Source organism: Entelurus aequoreus, linkage group LG14 (genome assembly GCF_033978785.1).
Source record: "Entelurus aequoreus isolate RoL-2023_Sb linkage group LG14, RoL_Eaeq_v1.1, whole genome shotgun sequence".
In the NCBI taxonomy this organism is placed as follows: Eukaryota; Metazoa; Chordata; class Actinopteri; order Syngnathiformes; family Syngnathidae; genus Entelurus; species Entelurus aequoreus.
Window position 1 is genome coordinate 40,623,482 of NC_084744.1, and position 24,225 is coordinate 40,647,706.

At 42.0% G+C, this 24,225-nt stretch overlaps 1 protein-coding gene across 2 annotated transcripts in view; it reads left to right on the top strand.

Moving 5' to 3' along the window:
* Positions 1–24,225, top strand: part of itga6a (integrin, alpha 6a) — a 95,624-nt gene that overhangs the window by 45,789 nt on the left and 25,610 nt on the right. For both annotated transcript variants that reach the window (XM_062069897.1, XM_062069899.1), the window contains exons 6-12: positions 3,830–4,043; positions 4,104–4,297; positions 4,377–4,471; positions 7,933–8,060; positions 17,923–18,012; positions 18,080–18,141; positions 19,276–19,445. In XM_062069897.1, coding sequence (XP_061925881.1) covers positions 3,830–4,043; positions 4,104–4,297; positions 4,377–4,471; positions 7,933–8,060; positions 17,923–18,012; positions 18,080–18,141; positions 19,276–19,445 — 953 coding nt within the window. The remainder of the gene's footprint in view (positions 1–3,829; positions 4,044–4,103; positions 4,298–4,376; positions 4,472–7,932; positions 8,061–17,922; positions 18,013–18,079; positions 18,142–19,275; positions 19,446–24,225) is intronic.

Below are 24,225 nucleotides of genomic sequence, written 5' to 3' on the forward strand. Positions count from 1 at the left end.
AGCCATATTACATAGGCTGACCATATTCTGAAATCCCAAAAAGAGGACATATATGCGTGCCAAGGCGGGGACTAGGTGAACATTTGCCAATGATACTCGAACTTGCTTTAGAAATAATATATTTATTTAAATAAAGCATTTTTCTCCTCTGTTGACAGCAGTGTTGGCGCTAGGAATTTTCAAAATGGGGTCCCAGGGATAGTAATAATATAGTAAGTAATAAAAATGGGGTACCACAGTAAAATTGTGGGGTCCCACTTTCTCAATATTGGGCTAATCAGAAGTCTAGATTACGACTCGGAGAGAGTAGGACAGACAATTAAATGCTTTAAATGATACTGGTGTTATTTAAATATGTACAGTGTAACAAATAGTGGACAGACATTGATAGGAATGGCCATTCAAAACAAAAGAAAAAACAAAGGAATCTCAACAATGTTGGTTTAGTTCATTGATTAAGAGTTCAGGTAATTCATACAAGGTGGTATCAAAAGTTCATAGGAGTCCTATGAGACTGATCGCAGTCCATATGCGCGTTCACAGTTTATACAGCCACACGGGTTGGGGTTGTGGATTTGGCAGTTTGTAGTGACAGTTCAGTTTATGGGCAGGGTGTGTATGAGGTAGTGCAAAGGGCTGCAGAGTAATGAGGTGACTGGCAAGGGGTTCGGCTATAAGCCGCCTACCAGCCCGACCAGAGCAGGTGGAGTTCAGGGGTTGAGAGGTGGAGATCCTTGGGCTCGGGCTCAAGGCCTATCTACAGCTCGCCATCCAAGACTTAGGGACCTAGCCTACACAGGACCCGGAGTTCAATCAATGTGCGCACATAAACATCAACATTAAGTCTTCTATTGTTCGACCTTCAATAAATAAGTTACACTTATTGTTATCAATATTAGCAATAATACTGCTAACATTAACAATATTAAACCATCCCATGTATGTACAAAATAACAAACACGACAGTACACAGTGTTGTCACTATGACGGGTGCAACATGAACAATATTAAACAACAGAAAATAAAAGTGACGTCACTATGACGGGTGTAACATTAACAATATTAAACAATAGAAAATAACAGTGACGTCACTGTGACGAGTGTAACATTAACAATAACAGTGACGTCACTGTGACGGGTGTAACAGTGTTCATTCATTGTCTTTACAGTAGCATAAAAAGTGCAGATGGCCTTAAAACGCCACAACACTCAGTCACCATATGTAAGTACCCAAAATAGAGACTCGAAATAAATATAAATTCAATGGGATCAGAAACATTGGAGGAAACGGGATTAAAAGCCGATGCTAACCGCCCATAGACAATACATGGGTACGGCTAGCAGCTACTATTAGCAAACAGATTCACTTACCAACTCGGCTTAATAACACTCTCTCGTCGCAACTCGGCCCTGATGGTCGGCACCTATAAGTTTACAATTAGTTTTAAAATGTTGGACGGTTGTTTTTACGATATGCAGGCAAACGACAACTTTAAAACATACCGGCTTCAGATGTCCCCAGGTTTAGCCACCGCACCTGGCAGCCATCTTGGGACGGTGGATCATATAGAGCGCGATAGGCTGCAGCGGGTCACGTGAGCGCGTGTGTTAAACTCGTGAGATTAAACGTGGAAACAGCGCAGGTAATATGAGGGGATGCCATGAGAGGAAATATGGCTTATTTCCCACCCGTGTTACACGCACGCCTCCACGCTTTGTTTTGTTTAACCCCTTCTTAACTCTGGACGTACATTGAAAATACACGCAACCCTAACTCAAAATGCCGGACATTTGAGCCATTTAAGAAACCCCGTCCGGACACCCCGGACATCCCCGCAAAAGAGGACATGTCCGGGGAAAAGAGGACGTATGGTCAGCCTATATTACATACATATAGTGTGTCATGAGATATAAATTGAATTAAGATGACTTAAAGGAAACTAAATGAGCTCAAATATAGCTACAAATGAGGCATAATGATGCAATATGTACATATAGCTCGCCTAAATAGCATGTTAGCATCGATTAGCTTGCAGTCCTGCAGTGACCAAATATGTCTGATTAGCACTCCACACAAGTCTATAACATCAACAAAACTCACCTTTGTGCATTCATGCACAACGTTAAAAGTTTGGTGGACAAAATGAGACAAAAAAAGAAGTGGCATAAAACACGTCCTACAAAGTCGGAGAAAGTTCTCCATGTAAACAAACTATGGTGAGTTCAAGGACCGCCAAAATTAGTAGGACAAAACGGCGCTCGCCAAATACTCGAATCAGTGAAGCCTGTTTAATACAAACAGTGTGCTTTATAGCAATTAGGGAGGTTTGTGTCATGTTTGTCCTCCTACAGAAACCATATTAAAACAAAAAATATATATTTTTCCCTTCATCTTTTTCCATTTTTAATACATTTCTAAAAAAAGCTCCAGAGTGCCACTAGGGCGGCGCTAAAGAGCCGTATGCGGCTCTAGAGCCGCGGGTTGCCGACCCCTGATCTATACGTACATTTACACACAATTTACAATTGAATCCACACTCTGTATTTAATAGAAAATACTGTATTTTCTGGACCATAGGGCGCACCGGATTATAAGGCGCACTGCCGATGAGCGGGTCTAGTCAGGTCTATTTTCATACAAAAGGTGCATAAGGTGCATTAAAGGAGTCATTTTATGATTATTTTCTAAATGTAAAAGACTTCCTTGTGGTCTACATAACATGTGATGGTGGTTCTTTGCTCAAAATGTTGCATAGATGATGTTTTACACATCATCTTCAAGTCACTTTCTGACAGTCTCTTCAGGATGCACCGTTTTGTGGGCGCTCTTATTTACGTGCCTCCACTTGGACAGCGTCTTCTCCCCGTCATCTTTGTTGTAGCGGTGTAGCGTGCAAGGACGGGAGTGGAAGAAGTGTCAAAAGATGGCGCAAACTGTTTTAATGACATTCAGACTTTACTTCAATCAATAACGGAGCAGCATCTCCTCATCTGTGGCTCACTAGTGCAACAACAACACCCGAAATGTGTGCCGTGACCGGAACTCTCAATAACTAAAGTTCCTTGGGTGAATAATGTAAACTCACTACACCGGTATGTTTTAGTGCTTTCATGGTGAGTTTACAGACAGATATAAGTAAGAACTTTACACTACTTTATATTAGAAATGGCAACAGTAGAGGATGAATGTCACATAACAAGAAGATAGAGAGAAAGAAGAAGATTATCGACTACGGTGTCAGCACTGACTACAAAGGCGGACGCGCACAATTTTTCAGAACTTATGCAGATCCCAAATACAGATCAGCAGGTACCAGAAGGTAAGGAAAGTTGCAAAACATTGCGAAACAAAACGGTAGATAATATGTCTTACCTTATACACACCCCATAATAAAACTCCTATGTTGAAGCACAGTACAATCCATCAAGCGGTGTGGCTTCATAGCTTACCAAAGTCCTACTAAAACATTTTGATAGATTTTTGAGCGCCGTGTGTAATGTTCTATATTTTCAATGGAACATATAACATTTTGGTGTTGTTTACTTGAGTCAAATTGCAGTCTACACGTATCTCTTATGTGTGACTGCCATCTACTGGTCACACTTACCATTTCACCATGTACCAAATAAGATAGCTTCAAGGTCGGTAAGCACAACCAGAATTATTCCGTACATCAGGCGCGCCGGGTTATAAGGCGCACTGTCGAGTTTTGAGAAAATGAAAGGATTTTAAGTGCGCCTTATAGTCTGAAAAATAGGGTACATCATTGTCAATGCTTTCTGGATCTGGTTGGACTCTGCTCCCACATCAACATGTGTGTGATTTCAGGATTCTCCCTGGACTCGGGTCACAGCATCACCAGGAGGCGTGGCCTAACGGTGGTGGCCGGAGCGCCCAGAGCCAATCACAGTGGAGCTGTGCTGCTGCTGAGGAAGGAGAACGACGCCTCGTCCCGACTGGCCGTGGAGCACACCCTGTACGGGCCCGGGCTGGCGTCCTCCTTCGGATACGACGTGGCCGTGGTCGACCTCAACGGGGACGGGTGCGTCAAATTGTGGTTGGGAAAGAAGTCACATCTGTTTAATGGTTCATTTGATTACAGGTGGCAGGACATCGTAGTGGGAGCGCCTCAGTTCTACATGAAGGACAAAGACGTCGGAGGGGCGGTTTACGTTTACATCAACCAGGCGGGACGATGGGTGGGTGTCACTCCTCTCCGATTAAACGGCACCAGAGACTCCATGTTTGGTCTGGCGGTGGAAAACATTGGAGATGTCAATCAAGACTCTTATGAAGGTCATTGAACTGCTGCTTTTCCTTTCCATTTTTTGCTTACTTGGCTCGTTGTTAAGTAAGTTGTTTTCTTCTCGAACAGATATCGCCATCGGAGCGCCATATGACGATGGCGGCTACGGAAAAGTCTACATTTACCACGGCTCTGCAAGGGGACTCGTCACCAGCGCTGCTCAGGTGGTTTATATTAAGACTTGGCCAATGCAGTTAAAGCTACAGTATGGAAAAAAATGTTTTTAGAAAACATCATGTTTCGAATCACATCAAAATTTATTTATATAGCATTTTATACACAGGCAAATGGCAAACACAAAGTGATTTACCTAAAACACACACACACACACACACACACACACACACACTCACACACACACACACACACACACACACACATTCACACACACACACACACATTTTGTGTATTTCTTATCTTTCTGAGACCTGAGAAAAAGTGCCTACCTCTTTAGGACCACCCTTTCTAGATATATAAAGATTTGTATTTACAACATTAATAATATATACTTGTTGTGAAAAATAATTTGGAATTTCACAAGAATAAAGGTCACAATTTCACAAGAAAAACATAGAATTTTGGCAGTATTATAATAAAAGTGGTCATTTTACTCAACACAAGTCAAAATGTTACAAGAAAAACTGAACATTTGTGCAATATTATGATAAAAGTTGGAATTTTACTCAATAACAGTCGCAATTTTACAAGAAAAGCCTAAAATGTTGGCAATTTTATGAAAAGAGTCGTAATTTTACTCGACAAAAGTCACAATTTTATAAGAAAACTTAAAAATGTTGGCAATCTTATAATAATAATCGAAACTTCACTTGGCAAAATTATGACAAAAGTCATAATTTTACTCAAAAAATGTCACTATTTTACAAGAACAACAAAAAAATGGCAATATTGTGATAAAAGTCAGAATTTTATGACAAATGTCACCATTTTGCATTAAAAAAGTAATAATTTTACATAAACAAGTAATAATTTTACGAGAAAATATTGCAATATTACAGAAACAGAAAGAATATGAGAAATTGTTCCCAATTTTATAAGCAAAAAGTCGACACATTGTGAGAAAAAGACTGCTTTTAGTTCATGTATTTTTTAAAAAAAAGTTTTTTGTTTGTATTTGGTTTTTAATCTTCATTATTTACTTCAAGTTATTACAGTCTATATGCATTTTTTTAAAATTAATTTAGTCCAAAGGGGGCACTTTTCAATTGGAGAGAATGCAGAGAGTGTGCAAAGCAGTAATCAGAGCAAAGGGTGGCTATTTTGAAGAAACTAGAATACAAAACATGTTTTCAGTTATTTCACCTTTTTTTTGTTAAGTACATAACTCCACATGTGTTCATTCATAGTTTTGATGTGACAATCTACAATGTAAATAGTCATGAATATAAAGATTGAATGAGAAGGTGTGTCCAAACGTTTGGCCTGTACTGTAGTCATGTTAAGTTTATTAATAAAGCCATATCAATTCTATAAGAAAGCTTGTTGTGAAAAATGAGTTGGAATTTCACAAGAAAAAAGGTCACAATTTCACAAGAAAAACATAGAATGTTGGCAGTATCATAATAAAAGTCGTCATTTTACTCAACGCAAGTCAAAATGTTACAAGAAAAACTGAACATTTGTGCAATATTTCGATAAAAGTTGGAATTTTACTCAATAACAGTCGCAATTTTACAAGAAAAGCCTAACATTTTGGCAATATTATGAAAAGAGTCGTAATTTTACTCGACAAAAGTCACAATTTTATAAGAAAACTGAAAAATGTTGGCAACTTTATAATAATCGAAACTTCACTTGGCAAAATTATGACAAAAGTCATAATTTTATTCAAAAAATGTCACAGTTTTACAAGAACAACAAATAAAACGGCAATATTGTGATAAAAGTCAGAATGTGTTTTTACATTAGTTATTCATTTTACACATAATTTGGTAATAAATGTAAAGGCCTACTGAAATGAATTTTTTTAATTTAAACGGGGATAGCAGATCCATTCTATGTGTCATACTTTATCATTTCGCGATATTGCCATATTTTTGCTGAAAGGATTTAGTAGAGAACATCGACGATAAAGTTCGCAACTTTTGGTCGCTGATAAAAAAAGCCTTGCCTGTACAGGAAGTAGCGTGACATCGCAGGTTGAAAGGCTCCTCCCATTTCCCCATTGTTTACACCAGTAGCGAGAGCAATTCGGACCGAGAAAGCGACGATTACCCCATTAATTTGAGCGAGGATGAAAGATTCGTGGATGAGGAACGTGAGAGTGAAGGATTAGAATGCAGTGCAGGACGTATCTTTTTTCGCTCTGACCGTAACTTAGGTACAAGGGTTCATTGGATTCCACACTTTCTCCTTTTTCTATTGCGGATCACGGATTTGTATTTTAAACCACCTTGGATACTATATCAATCAATCAATCAATCAATCAATCAATCAATCAATCAATCAATCAATCAATCAATCAATCAATCAATCAATCAATCAGGGTGAGTTTTTCCTTGCCCGTATGTAGGCTCTGTACCGAGGATGTCGTTGTGGCTTGTGCAGCCCTTTGAGACACTTGTGATTTAGGGCTATATAAATAAACATTGATTGATTAATTGATACTATATCCTCTTGAAAATGAGAGTCGAGAACGCAAAATGGACATTCACAGTGACTTTTATCTCCAAGACAATACATCGGCGAAGCTCTTTAGCTACGGAGCTAACGTGATAGCACATCTGGCTTAAATGCAGATAGAAACAAAAGAAATAAACCCCTGACTGGAAGGATAGACAGAAAATCAACAATACTTTTAAACCATGGACATGTAACTACACGGTAAATGCTTTCCAGGCTGGCAAAGCTTAACAATGATGTTGCTAACGACACCATTGAAGCTAATTTAGCAACGGGACCTCGACAGAGCTATGCTAAAAACATTAGCTATCCACCTACGCCAGCCCTCATCTGTACTATCTAATCTAATCTGCTCATCAACACCCGTGCTCACCTGCGTTCCAGCGATCGACGGAGCGACGATCATAGATGCGGTCGGCGGCCCAGAGACGGAGGAAGTCAAGGTGAGGTCGGCGGCTAGCATGTCTGCTATCCATCTCAAAGTCCTCCTGGTTGTGTTGCGGTAGTCCGCCGCTAATACACCGATCCCACCTACAACTTTCTTCTTTGCAGGCTTCATTGTTCATTAAACAAATTGCTAAAGATTCACCAACACAGATGTCCAGAATACTGTGGAATTTTGAGATGAAAACAGAGCTTTTTGTATTGGATTCAATGGTGTACCAATACTTCCGGTTCAACAATTGACGTCACGCGCATACGTCACCGTACAAAGACGTTTTCAACCGGAAGTTTAGCGGGAAATTTAAAATTGCACTTTATAAGTTAACCCGGCCGTATTGGCATGTGTTGCAATGTTAAGATTTCATCATTGATATATAAACTGAACGAGCCGTCGCTTTTTAGTGAACCGAGCCAAAAGAGCTGGAATTCCCATTACTATTCGGTATTTGAGTTGTTATTGGACTACTTTGGTAATGGATTGTGATGTATTCTTGACATTGTTATTGAAATGACTTCTCCTTGTCCCTCTGTTTTGTTGCAGATCCTTTTCGGAAAAGAACACAATATTGGACTTTTTGGCTATTCTCTGGCAGGGAACATGGACCTGGACAGCAACTCTTATCCCGACCTGGCTGTGGGCTCTCTGTCAGACTCAGCACTCGTTTACAGGTTTGTAGTTCCTCTCTTATGAGGCTGAATTCCTTCAAATGCCGGGATTCCACGAGTCGTTCAAAAGCATTAAAAGTCATCAATTGGATTTTGTAAAAATGAAGGCTTTAAATGTCATTAAATACGATGTCCAGATCGACATTAGAACATGGAATACAATTGATGGGAAGAAAATGGTTGGTCTGTTTTTTCCGGATTTCCGTTTTTTTTTGGAGGCCATTGGAGAACCTTTATTTACCCAACTGCAGAGAGTGCAAGGCTTATATTTATATTTAGGGTACAAAAAGTGTTTATTAAAAAGGAGCCATGCTTGTTTGATCTGTTATCATTTGTATTTTTTTATTTTACCTATTACAATAATATGTATAGTCATATATTTATGCATACAATAATTTTCATATTATCATATTCACTTCATGTCATATTAGGCTCCAGTGTTGCTGTTTTTAAGTTAGAGCTTTTATCCAATCAGAATTCAGCTAGCTTGTCGCCAGCACGGTGTGAATTCTGCCGTAGGCCTTCTGAATCAACATGAGCGGCGGCTGTGCGGTGTAAACGGACAAAGGACGTTCAGTTAACAGACAGTTGCGATCAGGTCACGAGTTGTTGACGGTAGCCCATCTAGGTAGCCTTATGTTGAACGTGTCTGTGATTGGATACTCGCTTGTAACTCCCAAGTATCCAATCTTAATTTGTAATTTACGAAAGCTGAAAGTGGCACCGGAGCCATACCCGGCCAGCGGAGAAATCAGCGGTACTCACTTTTTTAACCAAAAAAGAAGCAAAGCAAAATGTTGATTAGGTGGCAGACATATATTTGCAAGGCCATTTTCAAGAAAGATATTTCAAGAGAGACTAGATCTTGTGAAACGACGTCAGCCGACCCCGGAAACGAGTTAAGCTGTCGTTGAAATGGTTTGCCTGCCACTTCCACTCGAATCAACCAACTACGAGCGGTACCAATGGCTTACACGGCATCAAATGGCCGTCTTGTGAGTTCAAATATATTTTTTCACATTCAATAAGTTTTTTACAATTATTTTAGTTTTGACAGTACCACGTCTGATGCGGGTTTATTGATTTTTACATGCGCCAAAAAATAGCCTGTTTTGTATACTAGTGACAAATTGATGTGATTCAATGTCCAGTAGTGCGAAAGTTTCTGTATAGTATTTGTCAGGTGTATTTATAACGACATGGCTTCCCACACTTGAAAAGGAAGGACTCGATGAGGCTCAGGATTTCACTCGTATTTCAGTTTATTAACTGGAATCTTGGAAGGTGAAAAACCTTTAAACACACAAGAATAAAAGCTTTTAAATAAAATACAGCATTTTGCAACAAACAAAGTAAGTACATTAACTCAGGTATTTTATAAAGGTAAGTACATTTTTAACATTAATTAATACACATTAACCAGCATTTCACTTAACTTAATTAACTTAGATTAATAAGGTAAATTAGGCATTAAATAAACAGAAATATAGTTCACATGTTAGAACCATCTACTTTTAAAGCAACGTGTTTTACCTTAAGTTTTAGCCTAAATTATTTTATACAGACTTTAGACATGAATTTCTACAACAAGTTTAACTTGACACTTCTCTATTAATTCATATGAAATCAAGCATTTTAAACCAATATTACTGTAGTTTTTAACATAAACACTTTTAACAGAAATACTATTTTTATACATGAATTAAATGTTTTACTTTGCCTTTTAATAAAGCAAAATCCACTCTCTATATTAATATACTTCAAATTACATTTACAAGGCTTTAAGCGCCCTAATTGCCCATTTCTTGTCTCTACAAGTAAAACAAATATTTGTGGTGAATAAGATAAAGAAAAGAAACAAAATAAGCACCAATTGTACCTTATTTAACAGTTCAATTATCTAAATAAACATTCTTCTGAAGTTGAGCTCTGCCATCAATCACAGCGCATAAACTTCAACAGTCGGATCATGATTAAACAGTCCAGTGGAAAGAGGTGAGCTCACCGGTAGTCCGTTTGGTTTGAGTCCTTTTTCCCATGCGTTTGTGAAGTGCTTTCGTGGTTTTAGTGATCGTCTCTGTCTCTGCTGCTCTCAGCTCCGTCCTGCACACTGAATGAAACGGGTGCATTTGTTTGCTTTGTCCTGTCTGCGCTGCTCATCAGTCTGATTGCGCTCACCTGCTGGAGAGCGCACCTGGTGAGGCGCGCCGCGGAGCAGCGCTTCTGCTGTGACGCGCATGCAGCGCTTCTGCTGTGACGCGCATGCAGCGCTTCTGCTGTGACGCGCATGCAGCAGCACAGCCGCTGTCACACACACACCTTCAGCCGCACCTCCAGGCAGATCGCCGCAACACCTCCCACTCGATCTTTGCAGTGTAACCTGGAAAGATCGCACCTCTCAGGCGAGCTGGTCTCCCCTGACCTGATCCTCCGCCGGGATGAGGACGACAAGGCGTCGGACGTCTCGATGCAGTATGGTGCCCTGGAAGTCCTTCTCCTTAGACCTGGACTCTTTAACGACAGGGTTTGGAGTCTTCACCTGAACGCACCCACTTGGAGAGACTTTCACGTGGACATCTCGGACAATGCCTTTGGGATCTGCGTTCACACTGACAACTCTTGCTAGCTTGAACTGACCCCTCAGTGCATTTTGGTCGCAGAGCCACACTATGTCTCCAATGGCAGCATTTCTTTCAGCAGTATGCCATTTACTGCGGATGAACAGGTTTGGACCGGCGAGTTGGCTCCAAGACTTCCAAAAGTAGCTGACTTGCATTTGAATCTCTTGCAGCCTTTTGAAGGGGTAAGTTGTGTAGTCGAATGTTTTGAAATCTCCACTTTGTGTGGCTCGACCAAGCAACAGGGTGTTTGGAGTGATGTATTGGATGCCGTCCTCACGGCACTGGACTCTAGCGTCGATAGGCCTTTCGTTGGCAAGGTTGGCGGCCAGCTTGAGTACAGTCAGGAATTCACTGAAGGCAAGGCCTTCTCCTCTACCAAGGCTTTGTAGAGCTCTTTTGGTGATCTTGACAGCAGCTTCGGCGGCACCGTTTCGGTGAGGTGAATCGGCTGGAAGGATTCTCCACATCCAGTCGGTCCCATTCCTGGCAGCATATTCTTCTAGTGATCCTTTGTTTTGTCGTCTCAGGTAACTGTACATCTCTTCAAGGACAGGTTTTGCTCCAATAAAGTTCGTACCTGGATCGGACCAGATCTTCTGAGGATGGCCTCGGACAGAAGTGAACCTCTGGTAAGCAAGTAGAAAGCTCTCCGTTGTTAGCGTGTTTGCCAGTTCGACATGGATGGCTCGGCTGGACATGCAGCAGAAGAGCACGCCCCATACTTTCATGCTCACCCTCCTCTTGACATCATCCTTCACTTGGTACGGTCCGAACAGGTCGACAGATGTGAATTGAAATGGTGCAGCCGGATTCGATCTCTCCTCAGGCAAGTTTCCCATTATTTGCTGGCAGGTCTTTGCTTTTGCTTTCTTGCACACGACACACTTGTCAACAACTTTTTGGGCAATAATTCTTCCTTTGATGACCCATGCTTTCTTTCGCATCCGCAGTGTAGTTCCTGCCACTCCTTCATGTCCCTCACTGTGTGCTTCCCGGGCTAGGAGGGTGGAGATCCAGGCCTGGAACGGTAGCAGGGGAACAGCTCTGTGGTCTTCTCCGAAGGTCTGGATCCTGCCACCACACATCAGGAGTCCGCTTGTTTGGTCCTTGTAAACAACCAGTCTGTCTGTTGTTGTGTTTGGAAAGTGTACGCCCTCCTGTGCTGCCAAGCATAGGTCTCTGAACACATCTTCTCTTTCGTTCACAGTGATGACACCAGATGAAGGTACTGCCTCCCACTTTTCTTTATCGCCGGGGCACAGGAATTTCTTTACTGCTCTCCAAGTCCATACTATTGTCCCGACCAGCCGTCTTAGATTGCTGAAGCGCCTTTCGTCCAGTAGCTTTTGGACTGCTGCTGCTGCAGGTGGTCTTCTGAATCTGGACTCTGTTTCTTGGACTCTTTTTGGGTCCTGTGCTTTCTGTTGACTTCGGGTGAGTACGGCGACAAATGTTTTCTTCTGTATTTTTGTGATATTGTCTCTTGCTTGTGCGGCGACGTCTTTGGCTGATTTCTTCGGCCACTCACTTTCAGGAAGTCGAAGGAACTTTGGACCTGACTGCCACTCGGATTCCTCAGTTAAGTCATTTGGACTGGCCCCTCTGGTTATGATATCTGCAATGTTCTCGGGCCCTGGAATCCACCACCAGTCTTGGACATTTGTGCTGCTTTGGATCTCGCCGACTCGGTTGGCAAAGAAGGTCTGGTAACCATAACTCTCCCGCTGGATTGCGCCTAGGACGGTCTGACTGTCGACGAGATGGTACCACTTCTCAACATCGATTCGGCAGTGTCTCTGGAAGTAGTTCTTCAACCGGGCGGCAAAGACTGCTCCACACATCTCCGCCTTCACAGGGTCACCCTTGTGGTCGAGAGGGGTCAGCTTGGCCTTAGATTCAACTAGCCTCACAACAACACCATGGCTGCAGCTCCAGCGTAGGTACAGCACAGCGCCATATGCGTGCTCACTGCCATCAGAGAAGGTGATGCCACTTGGTTTTGCACGTGGATTTGGTGGTGTCAGGGGTCTGGTGAATCTGAGTTGGCTCAGCTCTGCATAGTCTTCTAGGAGCTTTATGGCATCTTCTCTGAGTCCTTTGGACAAGGCGGCATCCCAGGTGTCTTCTATGCAGTACATGACTTTTGCTTCTTGAAAAGCTCTTCGGATGAGGATGGCTCCCTTCTGCTTTGCAGGAGCCACGAGGCCGAGTGGATCATAGAGACCAGAGACTTGGCTCAACAGTTCTCTTCTGGTGAATGGATCTGGGGTTTGTCTTCTTACTTCATCTCTCAGTAAGTCCTGACCAAGGCGCATTTTCCTCTTCTTCTTGGAGAAGTTCACTGCAACCATGACATGTAGTGTGTCATCCTCAATGGTGTAACCAAGGCCGAGGGCTTTGTTATCCTCTTCAGTGAGCTGGTTTGGCAGGATCATGGTCTTTGACTCCATCTTCTCACCTCTCGGCCCTTTCCTCCCACTTTGATCGGAGTAGACCCAGGGCTTCATGATGAATCCTCCAGCTTTAAGGATCTGTTCGATGTTGGATGTGAGGAGTTTGAGGTGCTGGAGGTTGTTGTGAGAGGTCAGGATATCATCCACATATGCATCTTCCTCTATCACACGTTTCTCTTCTTTGAAGTGTTTGAATGAAGGCAAGTTGGCGGTCTCTCTCATGGCGACTTGGGCTATGCAACCAGCAGGTTTGTCTCCCATGTTGACCCTTGTTATGGCGAAGTCTTCTATTTCAGCCTTTTCAGTGTCACGCCACAGGAACCTGTGCAGGTGGACCTCTCTCTCTTCCAACCAGACAGAGTTGTACATCTTGCGGATGTCACCGAGGGCAGCAAAGACACCAGCTCGGAACCTCAGTAGGACAGCTCTGATTGGGTTCAGGACGTCAGGACCTTTGATTAGTATGTCGTTCAAACTCAGGCCTCTGTACTTCTGGCTGCTGTTCCATACTAGCCTCACTGGGGTGGAGACTGAATGTGGATTTGGTGCAATCAGGTGACTTATGTACCACACTGGCCCAGTCCAACTCTGCAGAACCTCTTTGGATAGCTTCACTGCAGCTTTGCGATGAAGCATTTCATGGACTTGTGACATGTAGGCTGTCTTCAACTCCGGTTCCTTTGCCAGCTGCTTCTCTGTCCTGAGGAATGTGGCTTCAACCGCTCTCCTGTTGTTGGGTAGAGATGCTGGATCTTCTGTCCAGGGATACTTGGCATGCCAGTGGGGATCAGGGCTGTGATGGTCTCCATTCACATACATCAACCCGTTCTTCACTATCTCCATCTCTCTTTCTTCAGCCAGTGTCATTTCTTTTCCCCCGGGTTGGCAATTCCCACAGCGACATCCTCCACATCTTGGCTCACAAGCAGCTCCAATACTTTCCCACTTCCACCACTTCAGAAAGTCTCTGCTGCTAGTGGCTGTATTGGACTGGGTGTGGGGCTTGTCGGGAGACTGGCAGGAGATTGGATCTCTACAGATGAGTTCACTGTATTTGACTGCTGCAGTTCTCATGGATCTTGCGAAGTGTGTCTTTGATGTGTGGGCCATTAAGGTGACTTCTTCAAAGAGGTCCGGGTGTGTGCCTCCGATCGTCTTGCCGAGGGGGCCGTCCCAGAGCACAAGGTTGCCAACAGAACGAACCTTCTGGGGTACTAGCTGGCCTTCCTTGTGGCTGATCAGGAGTTGCACCTCTTTGGGTCTAGCAAGGTCTCTTAGGGGAACATCTGGGAAGATTTTCTGTAGCTTAATAGCTGGAACATGTCTGTGAAACTCTGCAATCTTATCAAGGCCATAGCAGATTAGTTGATGTGACCTGAGGGTCCCTCTCGGAGTGTTGACCCGAATCTTGAGGAGGTAGCGCTTAGTTGCAACAGACACCTTCATCCCTCCAACGCCGTAAACCACCAGTGTCACATCTTCACCTCTCAGGTTCAACTTGCTGGCAGCTCTATGTGTTATATAGTTCGTGTCTGATGCCAGGTCGATGAGGGTCCCAATTCTCTGTCCATCGTTGGCAGTGACATCAAAGAGCATCAGGATCACTGGATACTCATGCAAGCCATTTTCCTCTAGAAGACCTCTTTCAACTGCTGTGGTGTTGTATGCTCTGGATGTGACGTTGCAGAAGGTGTCTCGACACTGCTGCGCCAGCTCAGGGGTAAGCCTGGATAGGAAGTCTTTTTGAGCTTCGGTGTATCTTTTCCCCTCAGCTCTCACTGGACTGGATTTAGGTGTTCTTTGGGACTGGGGTCTGGCAACTGGACAGAGAAGGTAATGGTGTTGGTCTTTGCACTCTGGGTTCCCGCACAGATACGTGGTGTTTCTGCAGGGGTCGCTGCTGTGGACCTCGAGACATCTCTTGCAGGCACCGAGCTGTTGTGCTGCATCCCTCTTCTCCGATGGCTTTAGGTTGATCCTAAACCTTCTGCAGAAATAGAGTCTTCTTCTGTGCTTTGGGTCACCACAAATGATGCAGCCTGCTGTTTCACTGCTGGACTTGGCTGACTTTGTTCTGGCATACTTGATGAGCTTAGTCTGCTCCTTGGCGGGTTCAAAGACGTTGCTCAGTTGATCTAGTTGCTCATATATAGATTCTTGGGACTTTAGGAATGTGATGAGCTTGTCGAAGCGGTTCTGGGGGTTAACAGTGTTTCCTCTGTCAGCAGCATAGGTGAGCCAGTCTTTCTTCAGAGTTTCTGGGAGTTTGCTCTCGATGGATCTAATCACCAGTGGGTTCTTTAAGGCGTCTGCATTATCCAGTTCGTTTAGATCATAAAGGGCCTTTTCCACAGTTTGGATGAGCTCTACGATTTTCCTTGGATGGCCGCTCCTGGCTGATGGTCTTGCTTGTAGCTCTTCTATGATCTCAAGAGCAATGCTGGCTTGGTTCCCAAACCGGTTTTCCAGGACTCTGAAGATCTCATCTGCTGAGCTGTACGTTGACAGACGTAGTTCCCTGGCCACCTTTTCATCAAGGCTATCCAGTAGTTGGAATTTCTTAACCTCTGAAGATCCGGTTGGTTCACCTTGCTTCTGCAGAGCCTCCCATTCCTTCCTCCATCTGTAGTAGTTTCGCTGGTTGCCGGCAAACTTTGGTAAGGCTGTGGCCTTTAGCTTTATCGCTGCCACTGGAGCTGAGCTGCGGGCTGAGATGGGCTGGGGTCCAGCGTCTTTCTTTATACTTGCTGCTTGGATGAGGGGGGCCTTCTGTGACACCAGCTTGGGAAGGACCACCTCGAGCTCTCTTAAACGGTAATCAAAGTCCTTTTTCTCGGCAAGCGGAGCCCAGTGGTTCCAGTTCTGGTGCGCTTCCTTTGCCTTGTCCACCAACTTCTGTAAGTGGGTCAGCATGAACTCACAAGCCTCCAGAGTTGTGTCTGGCTGGAAGGAGACGTTCCTGAATTCGGCCTCTGCAACTTGTAGAGCCAGGGAAAGTTCCTTTTCTCCATATGTGGTCCAGAGCGTCTCTCGGATTAGGAGTTTGACTTCTTTCGTCTTCTGCTCACATTCTTTCTCCGTCTTTGCTATGTCGGCTTTCTGGGGGTCGCTCAGCTCCTCAGCGTCTGCCATGTAAGCGGCTTCCACTTCTTCGTTTGCCTCGAAGACACGAGAGCTCTCTAGCATCAGCTTCTTGAAGTTCTCCTGTAACTCCTCCTTAGACATCTCTATGTAGGTTCTCGTAATGTTGTTGGCAAGGCGGGAGAACTGTCTCTTAGCTGTGGCCCTCTCCACTTTCAGTTCATCTGTTGGCTTTGGATCAGCCATCTTGCTCTCTTTGGCTGACAGACAGCAGTCTTTGTCCTCCAGGCCCCAGGTGGAGTGTCCTCCCTCTCGGTGGTGGCCGCAAGTGGAGTCTTTTGCTGGTCACAGACGGTTTTTCACTGTCAGGTGTATTTATAACGACATGGCTTCCCACACTTGAAAAGGAAGGACTCGATGAGGCTCAGGATTTCACTCGTATTTCAGTTTATTAACTGGAATCTTGGAAGGTGAAAAACCTTTAAACACACAAGAATAAAAGCTTTTAAATAAAATACAGCATTTTGCAACAAACAAAGTAAGTACATTAACTCAGGTATTTTATAAAGGTAAGTACATTTTTAACATTAATTAATACACATTAACCAGCATTTCACTTAACTTAATTAACTTAGATTAATAAGGTAAATTAGGCATTAAATAAACAGAAATATAGTTCACATGTTAGAACCATCTACTTTTAAAGCAACGTGTTTTACCTTAAGTTTTAGCCTAAATTATTTTATACAGACTTTAGACATGAATTTCTACAACAAGTTTAACTTGACACTTCTCTATTAATTCATATGAAATCAAGCATTTTAAACCAATATTACTGTAGTTTTTAACATAAACACTTTTAACAGAAATACTATTTTTATACATGAATTAAATGTTTTACTTTGCCTTTTAATAAAGCAAAATCCACTCTCTATATTAATATACTTCAAATTACATTTACAAGGCTTTAAGCGCCCTAATTGCCCATTTCTTGTCTCTACAAGTAAAACAAATATTTGTGGTGAATAAGATAAAGAAAAGAAACAAAATAAGCACCAATTGTACCTTATTTAACAGTTCAATTATCTAAATAAACATTCTTCTGAAGTTGAGCTCTGCCATCAATCACAGCGCATAAACTTCAACAGTCGGATCATGATTAAACAGTCCAGTGGAAAGAGGTGAGCTCACCGGTAGTCCGTTTGGTTTGAGTCCTTTTTCCCATGCGTTTGTGAAGTGCTTTCGTGGTTTTAGTGATCGTCTCTGTCTCTGCTGCTCTCAGCTCCGTCCTGCACACTGAATGAAACGGGTGCATTTGTTTGCTTTGTCCTGTCTGCGCTGCTCATCAGTCTGATTGCGCTCACCTGCTGGAGAGCGCACCTGGTGAGGCGCGCCGCGGAGCAGCGCTTCTGCTGTGACGCGCATGCAGCGCTTCTGCTGTGACGCGCATGCAGCAGCACAGCCGCTGTCACACACACACCTTCAGCCGCACCTCCAGGCAGATCGCCGTGGTCATGTTGTGACATAAATGATTGTATTTTGAGAGGTAGTTATTGAAGTCGGACTAAGTAGGATATCACTGAAGGCCTAGGTGGGAAACGCACGGCCCACCACTGGTACGTTGTAATTAATGTTGTACATTTATTTTGTTTTTTTGAGGAGTGAAATTCACTATAAGCTACTTATTTTTATTTTTTTAAATTTTTTCAGGGCAAGACCAGTCATTAGTATCCACCGAAATGTCCAAATATCCCCTCGGGAGATTGACCTGACAATAAAGAACTGCGGAAACAACATTTGGTAAATATTTCAGCATTATGAGCATGTAATTATGATTAGTGATCATAAATCTATGTTCTGTCTGCAGCTTCACTGTAGATGCTTGCTTCAGCTACAAAGCAAACCCGACGTCCTACAATCCAAGACTAAGTAAGTAAATACGGTTATGACTTGTTTATATTATTTAAATATTTGTACTTATATTTCTATTTACTTGTACAAACCCCTTTTCCATATGAGTTGGGAAATTGTGTTAGATGTAAATATAAACGGAATACAATGATTTGCAAATAATTTTCCACCCATATTCAGTTGAATATGCTACAAAGACAACATATTTGATGTTCAAACTTTGTGCAAATAATCATTAACTTTAGAATTTGATGCCAGCAACACGTGACAAAGAAGTTGGGAAAGGTGGCAATAAATACTGATAAAGTTGAGAAATGCTCATCAAACACTTATTTGGAACATCCCACAGGTGAACAGGCAAATTGGGAACAGGTGAGTGCCATGATTGGGTATAAAAGTAGATTCCATGAAATGCTCAGTCATTCACAAACAAGGATGGGGCGAGGGTCACCACTTTGTCAACAAATGCGTGAGCAAATTGTTGAACAGTTCAAGAAAAACCTTTCTCAACCAGCTATTGCAAGGAATTTAGGGATTTCACCATCTACGGTCCGTAATATTATCAAAGGGTTCAGAGAATCTGGAGAAATCACTGCACGTAAGCAGCTAAGCCCGTGACCTTCGATCCCTCAGGTTGTACTGCATCAACAAGCGACATCAGTGTGTAAAGGATATCACCACATGGGCTCAGGAACACTTCAGAAACCCACTGTCAGTAACTACAGTTGGTCGCTACATCTGTAAGTGCAAGTTAAAACTCTCCTATGCAAGGCGAAAACCGTTTATCAACAACACCCAGAAACGCCGTCGGCTTCGCTGGGCCTGAGCTCATCTAAGATGGACTGATACAAAGTGTAAAAGTGTTCTGTGGTCTGATGAGTCCACATTTCAAATTGTTTTTGGAAACTGTGGATGTCGTTAATTATTATTTGCAAAAAATAAATAAAGTTTATGAGTTTGAACATCAAATATCTTGAAGTCTTTGTAGTGCATTCAACTGAATATGGGTTGAAAAGGATTTGCAAATCATTGTATTCCGTTTATATTTACATCCAACACAATTTCCCAACTCATATGGAAACGGGGTTTGTAGATTTGAACCAAGCGTGTTGGGTTTTTATTTTTTCCATGTTGTTCCTTCCTCTTCTGTAGCTATCAGCTATTCTGTGGAGGCGGATGGAGACCGCAGGAAACAAGGATTATTGTCCAGAGTGGTGTTCCTGAACAAATCCCACTCTGACACAGAACATCAGTTGAATGGTACCTTGGACCTGCGAGGGCAGAAACAGGAAACGTGCATCAAAATTAAAGCCAAGTTAAAGGTGAAATAAATAATAAGTGCTTTACATAACATGGCTACAATTATTAGACTTTTAAGTATGTAATAATCTGGCCAGAAATGGTTCTGCAACCACAGTCAAAATTATGTAGTCCTCTCCCCGTCTCCCCAACTGAGGTAGCCAGATACACAACCGAATCCAGCTCCATGGACTGGGCTACTCCAAGGAACTTCTAACTTCCACTGCCTCTCACTAGGAGTTGAGGTGCTGTGACCATAATAGTTGAATAGACAAGCGTTTTGTCAATAACAAATATTTAAAACAACATATTTTACACAGAATTTAGGCTATTTCCAGGCAGAAGTATGTCATGCCTGCGTACAATATCACAACAAATGGCAAGCGTATAGTTATTGTCAGTACTATCAATCAATCAATCAATCAATCAATGTTTATTTATATAGCCCTAAATCACAAGTGTCTCAAAGGGCTGTACAAGCCACAACGACATCCTCGGTGTCGAGTGGGTCTGACATAATATTGTGAAAGTCCAACACATCAGTGAAAGTCCAGTCCATGGTGGGGCCAGCGGGAACCATCCCGAGCAGAGACGGGTCAGCAGCGTAGAGATGTCCCCATCTGATGGACAGGCTAGCGGTCCACCCCGGAGCAGAGTAGAAAAGAAAAGAAAAGAAACGGCAGATCAACTGGTCTAAAAAGGGAGTCTATTTAAAGGCTAGAGTATACAAATGAGTTTTAAGATGAGACTTAAATGCTTCTACTGAGGTAGCATCTCTAACTTTTACCGGGAGGGCATTCCATAGTATTGGAGCCCGAATAGAAAACGCTCTATAGCCCGCAGACTTTTTTTGGGCTCTGGGAATCACTAATAAGCCGGAGTTCTTTGAACGCAGATTTCTTGCCGGGACATATGGTACAATACAATCAGCAAGATAGGCAGGAGCTTGACCGTGTAGTATTTTATACGTAAGTAGTAAAACCTTAAAGTCGCATCTTAGGTGCACAGGAAGCCAGTGCAAGTGAGTCAGTATAGGCGTAATATGATCAAACTTTCTTGTTTTTGTCAAAAGTCTAGCAGCCGCATTTTGTACCATCTGTAATCTTTTAATGCTAGACATAGGGAGGCCCGAAAATAAAACGTTACAGTAATCGAGACGAGATGTAACGAACGCATGAATAATGATCTCAGCATCGCTTGTGGACAAAATGGAACGAATTTTAGCGATATTACGGAGATGAAAGAAGGCCGTTTTAGTAACACTCTTAATGTGTGACTCAAACGAGAGAGTTGGGTCGAAGATAATACCCTGATTCTTTACAGAGTCTCCTTGTTTAATTGTTTGGTTGTCAAATGTTAAGGTGGTATTATTAAATAGATGTCGGTGTTGAGCAGGACCGATAATCAGCATTTCCGTTTTCTTAGCGTTGAGTTGCAAAAAGTTAGCGGACATCCATTGTTTAATTTCATTAAGACACGCCTCCAGCTGACTACAATCCGGCGTGTTGGTCAGCTTTAGGGGCATGTAGAGTTGAGTGTCATCAGCATAACAGTGAAAGCTAACACCGTATTTGCGTATAATGTCACCTAGCGGCAGCATGTAAATACTAAAGAGTGCAGGGCCAAGAACCGAACCCTGGGGAACTCCGCACGTTACCTTAACATAGTCCGAGGTCACATTGTTATGGGAGACACACTGCATCCTGTCAGTAAGATAAGAGTTAAACCAAGACAAGGCTAAGTCTGACATACCAATACGTGTTTTGATACGCTCTAATAAAATATTATGATCAACAGTATCGAAAGCGGCGCTAAGATCAAGAAGCAGCAACATAGATGACGCATCAGAATCCATCGTTAGCAATAGATCATTAGTCATTTTTGCGAGGGCTGTCTCCGTAGAGTGATTTGCCCTGAAACCGGATTGAAAAGGTTCACAGAGATTGTTAGACGCTAAGTGTTCATTTAGCTGCTGTGCGACAATTTTTTCGAGAATTTTCGAGATAAACGGTAGGTGGGACACCGGCCGGTAGTTCACCATGAGGTCAGGATCGAGGTTAGGTCTTTTGAGTAGAGGATGAATAACCGCTTTTTTGAATGCTAGAGGAACAGTACCAGAGGAAAGTGATAAGTTTATAATATTTAACACTGATGGACCTAATAAAACAAAAAGCTCCTTGATAAGTTTCCCAGGAATTGGGTCAAGTAAACATGTTGTTTGTTTTGTCCCATTTACACATTTTAACAATTCCTCCGATGTTATTTCATCAAAGAGAGAGAAACTATTTTGGAGGGCAATGTCCGTCGTATATACCGTCGTATTTGTGTTAATAGAACCCAGTTGTAGCTGAGATGCATTGTCTTTAATCTCTTTTCTAATGACTTCAATTTTCTTATTAAAGAAATTCATAAAGTCATCTGCTGAGTGGGTGGAGCTACTGGGAGGAGTCCCTTGTTGGGTTAGCGATGCTACTGTACTAAACAAAAATTTAGGATCATTTTTGTTGAGGTGGATGAGATTTGAGTAATATTTAGCTTTAGCTGAGGTAAGCATGCGTTTATAAGTTATTAAACTATCACTCCATGCTTGATGGAAAACCTCAAGTTTAGTCGCACGCCATTTGCGTTCCAGCTTTCTACATGATAATTTCTGGGCTTTAGTTTCTTCTGTAAACCATGGGGTACGCCTTTTAGGGGCCCTTTTTAGCTTTAGCGGTGCTACACTATCAGAAAACAAGGACTAAAACCAACTACAACCAACGCTAGCAATGGTTACACTGGTGAAAATTAGCAGCCTAATGTACACCCAAAACTAGAGGAGGCATTTTACCAAGGTATGCCTATAGGCTACTGTTTCAAACGTTTCAGATTGCCATATAACTTGGTACATGTAGTCCACAATATGCAAACACGAATGAGGAATTATTTAATAATGTGATTTGGCTGTCTCCATACGTTTCACATTGCCATGACAGCCGTGCTAATGTTGGAATCCATTTCCTCAGCATATTGAGAATGAAATAGGCACTAACACTACCCATATCCACATAGGTTTTATTTGTGGAAATTATATGTTGCCCTTTCAGTTGGATGACACATCAACATACGGGCTAACGGGCATATATTTCCCCTGTTAGACTGTATGTCCATGTGTCATTGACCGGGCTTTGTTAGACAAGATCATTGACTGTATTGGACAATATAGTTTACATACGAAATGTCCATTTCCATTTATTACAAGTAATAAGAAAAGGTACATGCCTGACTTACCTATCAAGGAAGAAATTAGCAAGTTTGGCGTCAGATGAAAAAATCTTCTCCGCCTTCAATCGTCTCCATCTTTCAAAGGCATCCCGATACCAATCCTAGTTTTTGTTCCTGGCTTTGTGAGAATCGTAACGAGTCCTTTTAGATGTACTAAGGTCTGACATGTTTAGTAACTTTACCAGTGGCAGTAGCCAGACCAAGAGGGTGGTGCGTAACTGGCAACCTGGATGTGACACACTCACTGACTTCATAATTGGTCAAACGGTGGAGGGCGGGGCACCGAAATTAAAACAATAACAAGATTTCGGGGCTGTAAATCTAATTTTAAAATGAGCATATCCCGGCTGAACTACTGTTATCAGTCTAGAGGTATTGGAAAAGAAGATTATTTATTAATGCCTTTTGACGTATCAGTTAATGATGACTTGACATGAAATTGTTACATATGGCTCCTTTAATTCATTCATCAATCAGGGTTGAGATGGAACTTTTGATGTTAATGATCCATTAGAGCAAGACCTTTTTGGACATTTATTCCAAGTCCGTGGCTTGGGAAAAGCAGTTTGCTGTTCCAGCATGACTCTGACACAGTGCACAAAGCAGTGACCTATGACCTCACAGATGCCACTGTGGATGAATGGGCAACAATTCCCACGGTCCCGCGCTCAAATCACTCTAAAACGTCTTCTCAGAAGAGTGAGAACTTTTATGACTGCAAGGGGAAGAACCGACGAGTATCAAAAAATACGATACAAATATTTATTAGTGCTGTAAAATTATACATTTTCTTAATCAGATTAATCACACTTTTGAATCATGATTAATTGTGATTATTTATATTAATTATAAATGTAATATTTTCATAGCTAGAGCATAAAAACAACCTTCTAAATAGGTTTTTCAACATTAAAAGAGCACTGTAGACATGAAATAACACATTTACACTCTTTTAATCACATGTAGTAATGCTACCTGAGGCTGAGCCAATCACTGGCCAAGATACTGAACAGTGCATTCTGATTGGTTTGGTCTCCTCTAGTGGCCAATACTACTGTAGTATTGATATTTTTAGTTATTTTTGCCATATTTATGCTTGGCAATGCTAATTTAGGCCCCAAAATGTTTAGATGATGCTTTATATTATTGTTTTAAATATCCCCAAAAAATCTGCAATGTGGTGAAGCCACAATATTTGAAGCGCAAAGTGGCGAGGGACGACTGTGTAACCAGACGCCGTTAAAGTAAAAGGAGCATGTGCCGTCAAAATAAATGGAGCAATTAGTCGGGCTGATATATAATAATGTGATACATTTTTTGTGATTAATCGCATGTCTTAACTCGTTATATTTGACAGCTCTAATTTTTTATATATAAAAATAATTATACTAAAAAATATAAAGAAAAATACAATTATATGTATATATTTTTGTATTTCTGTATTTTCGTGCATTTTAATCTAGGTGCCCTAATTGCTTTTGTGTGCTTGAAGTATAATGCTTTGCATTTGTGAAAAGAAAACTCATTAAATCATTGAAA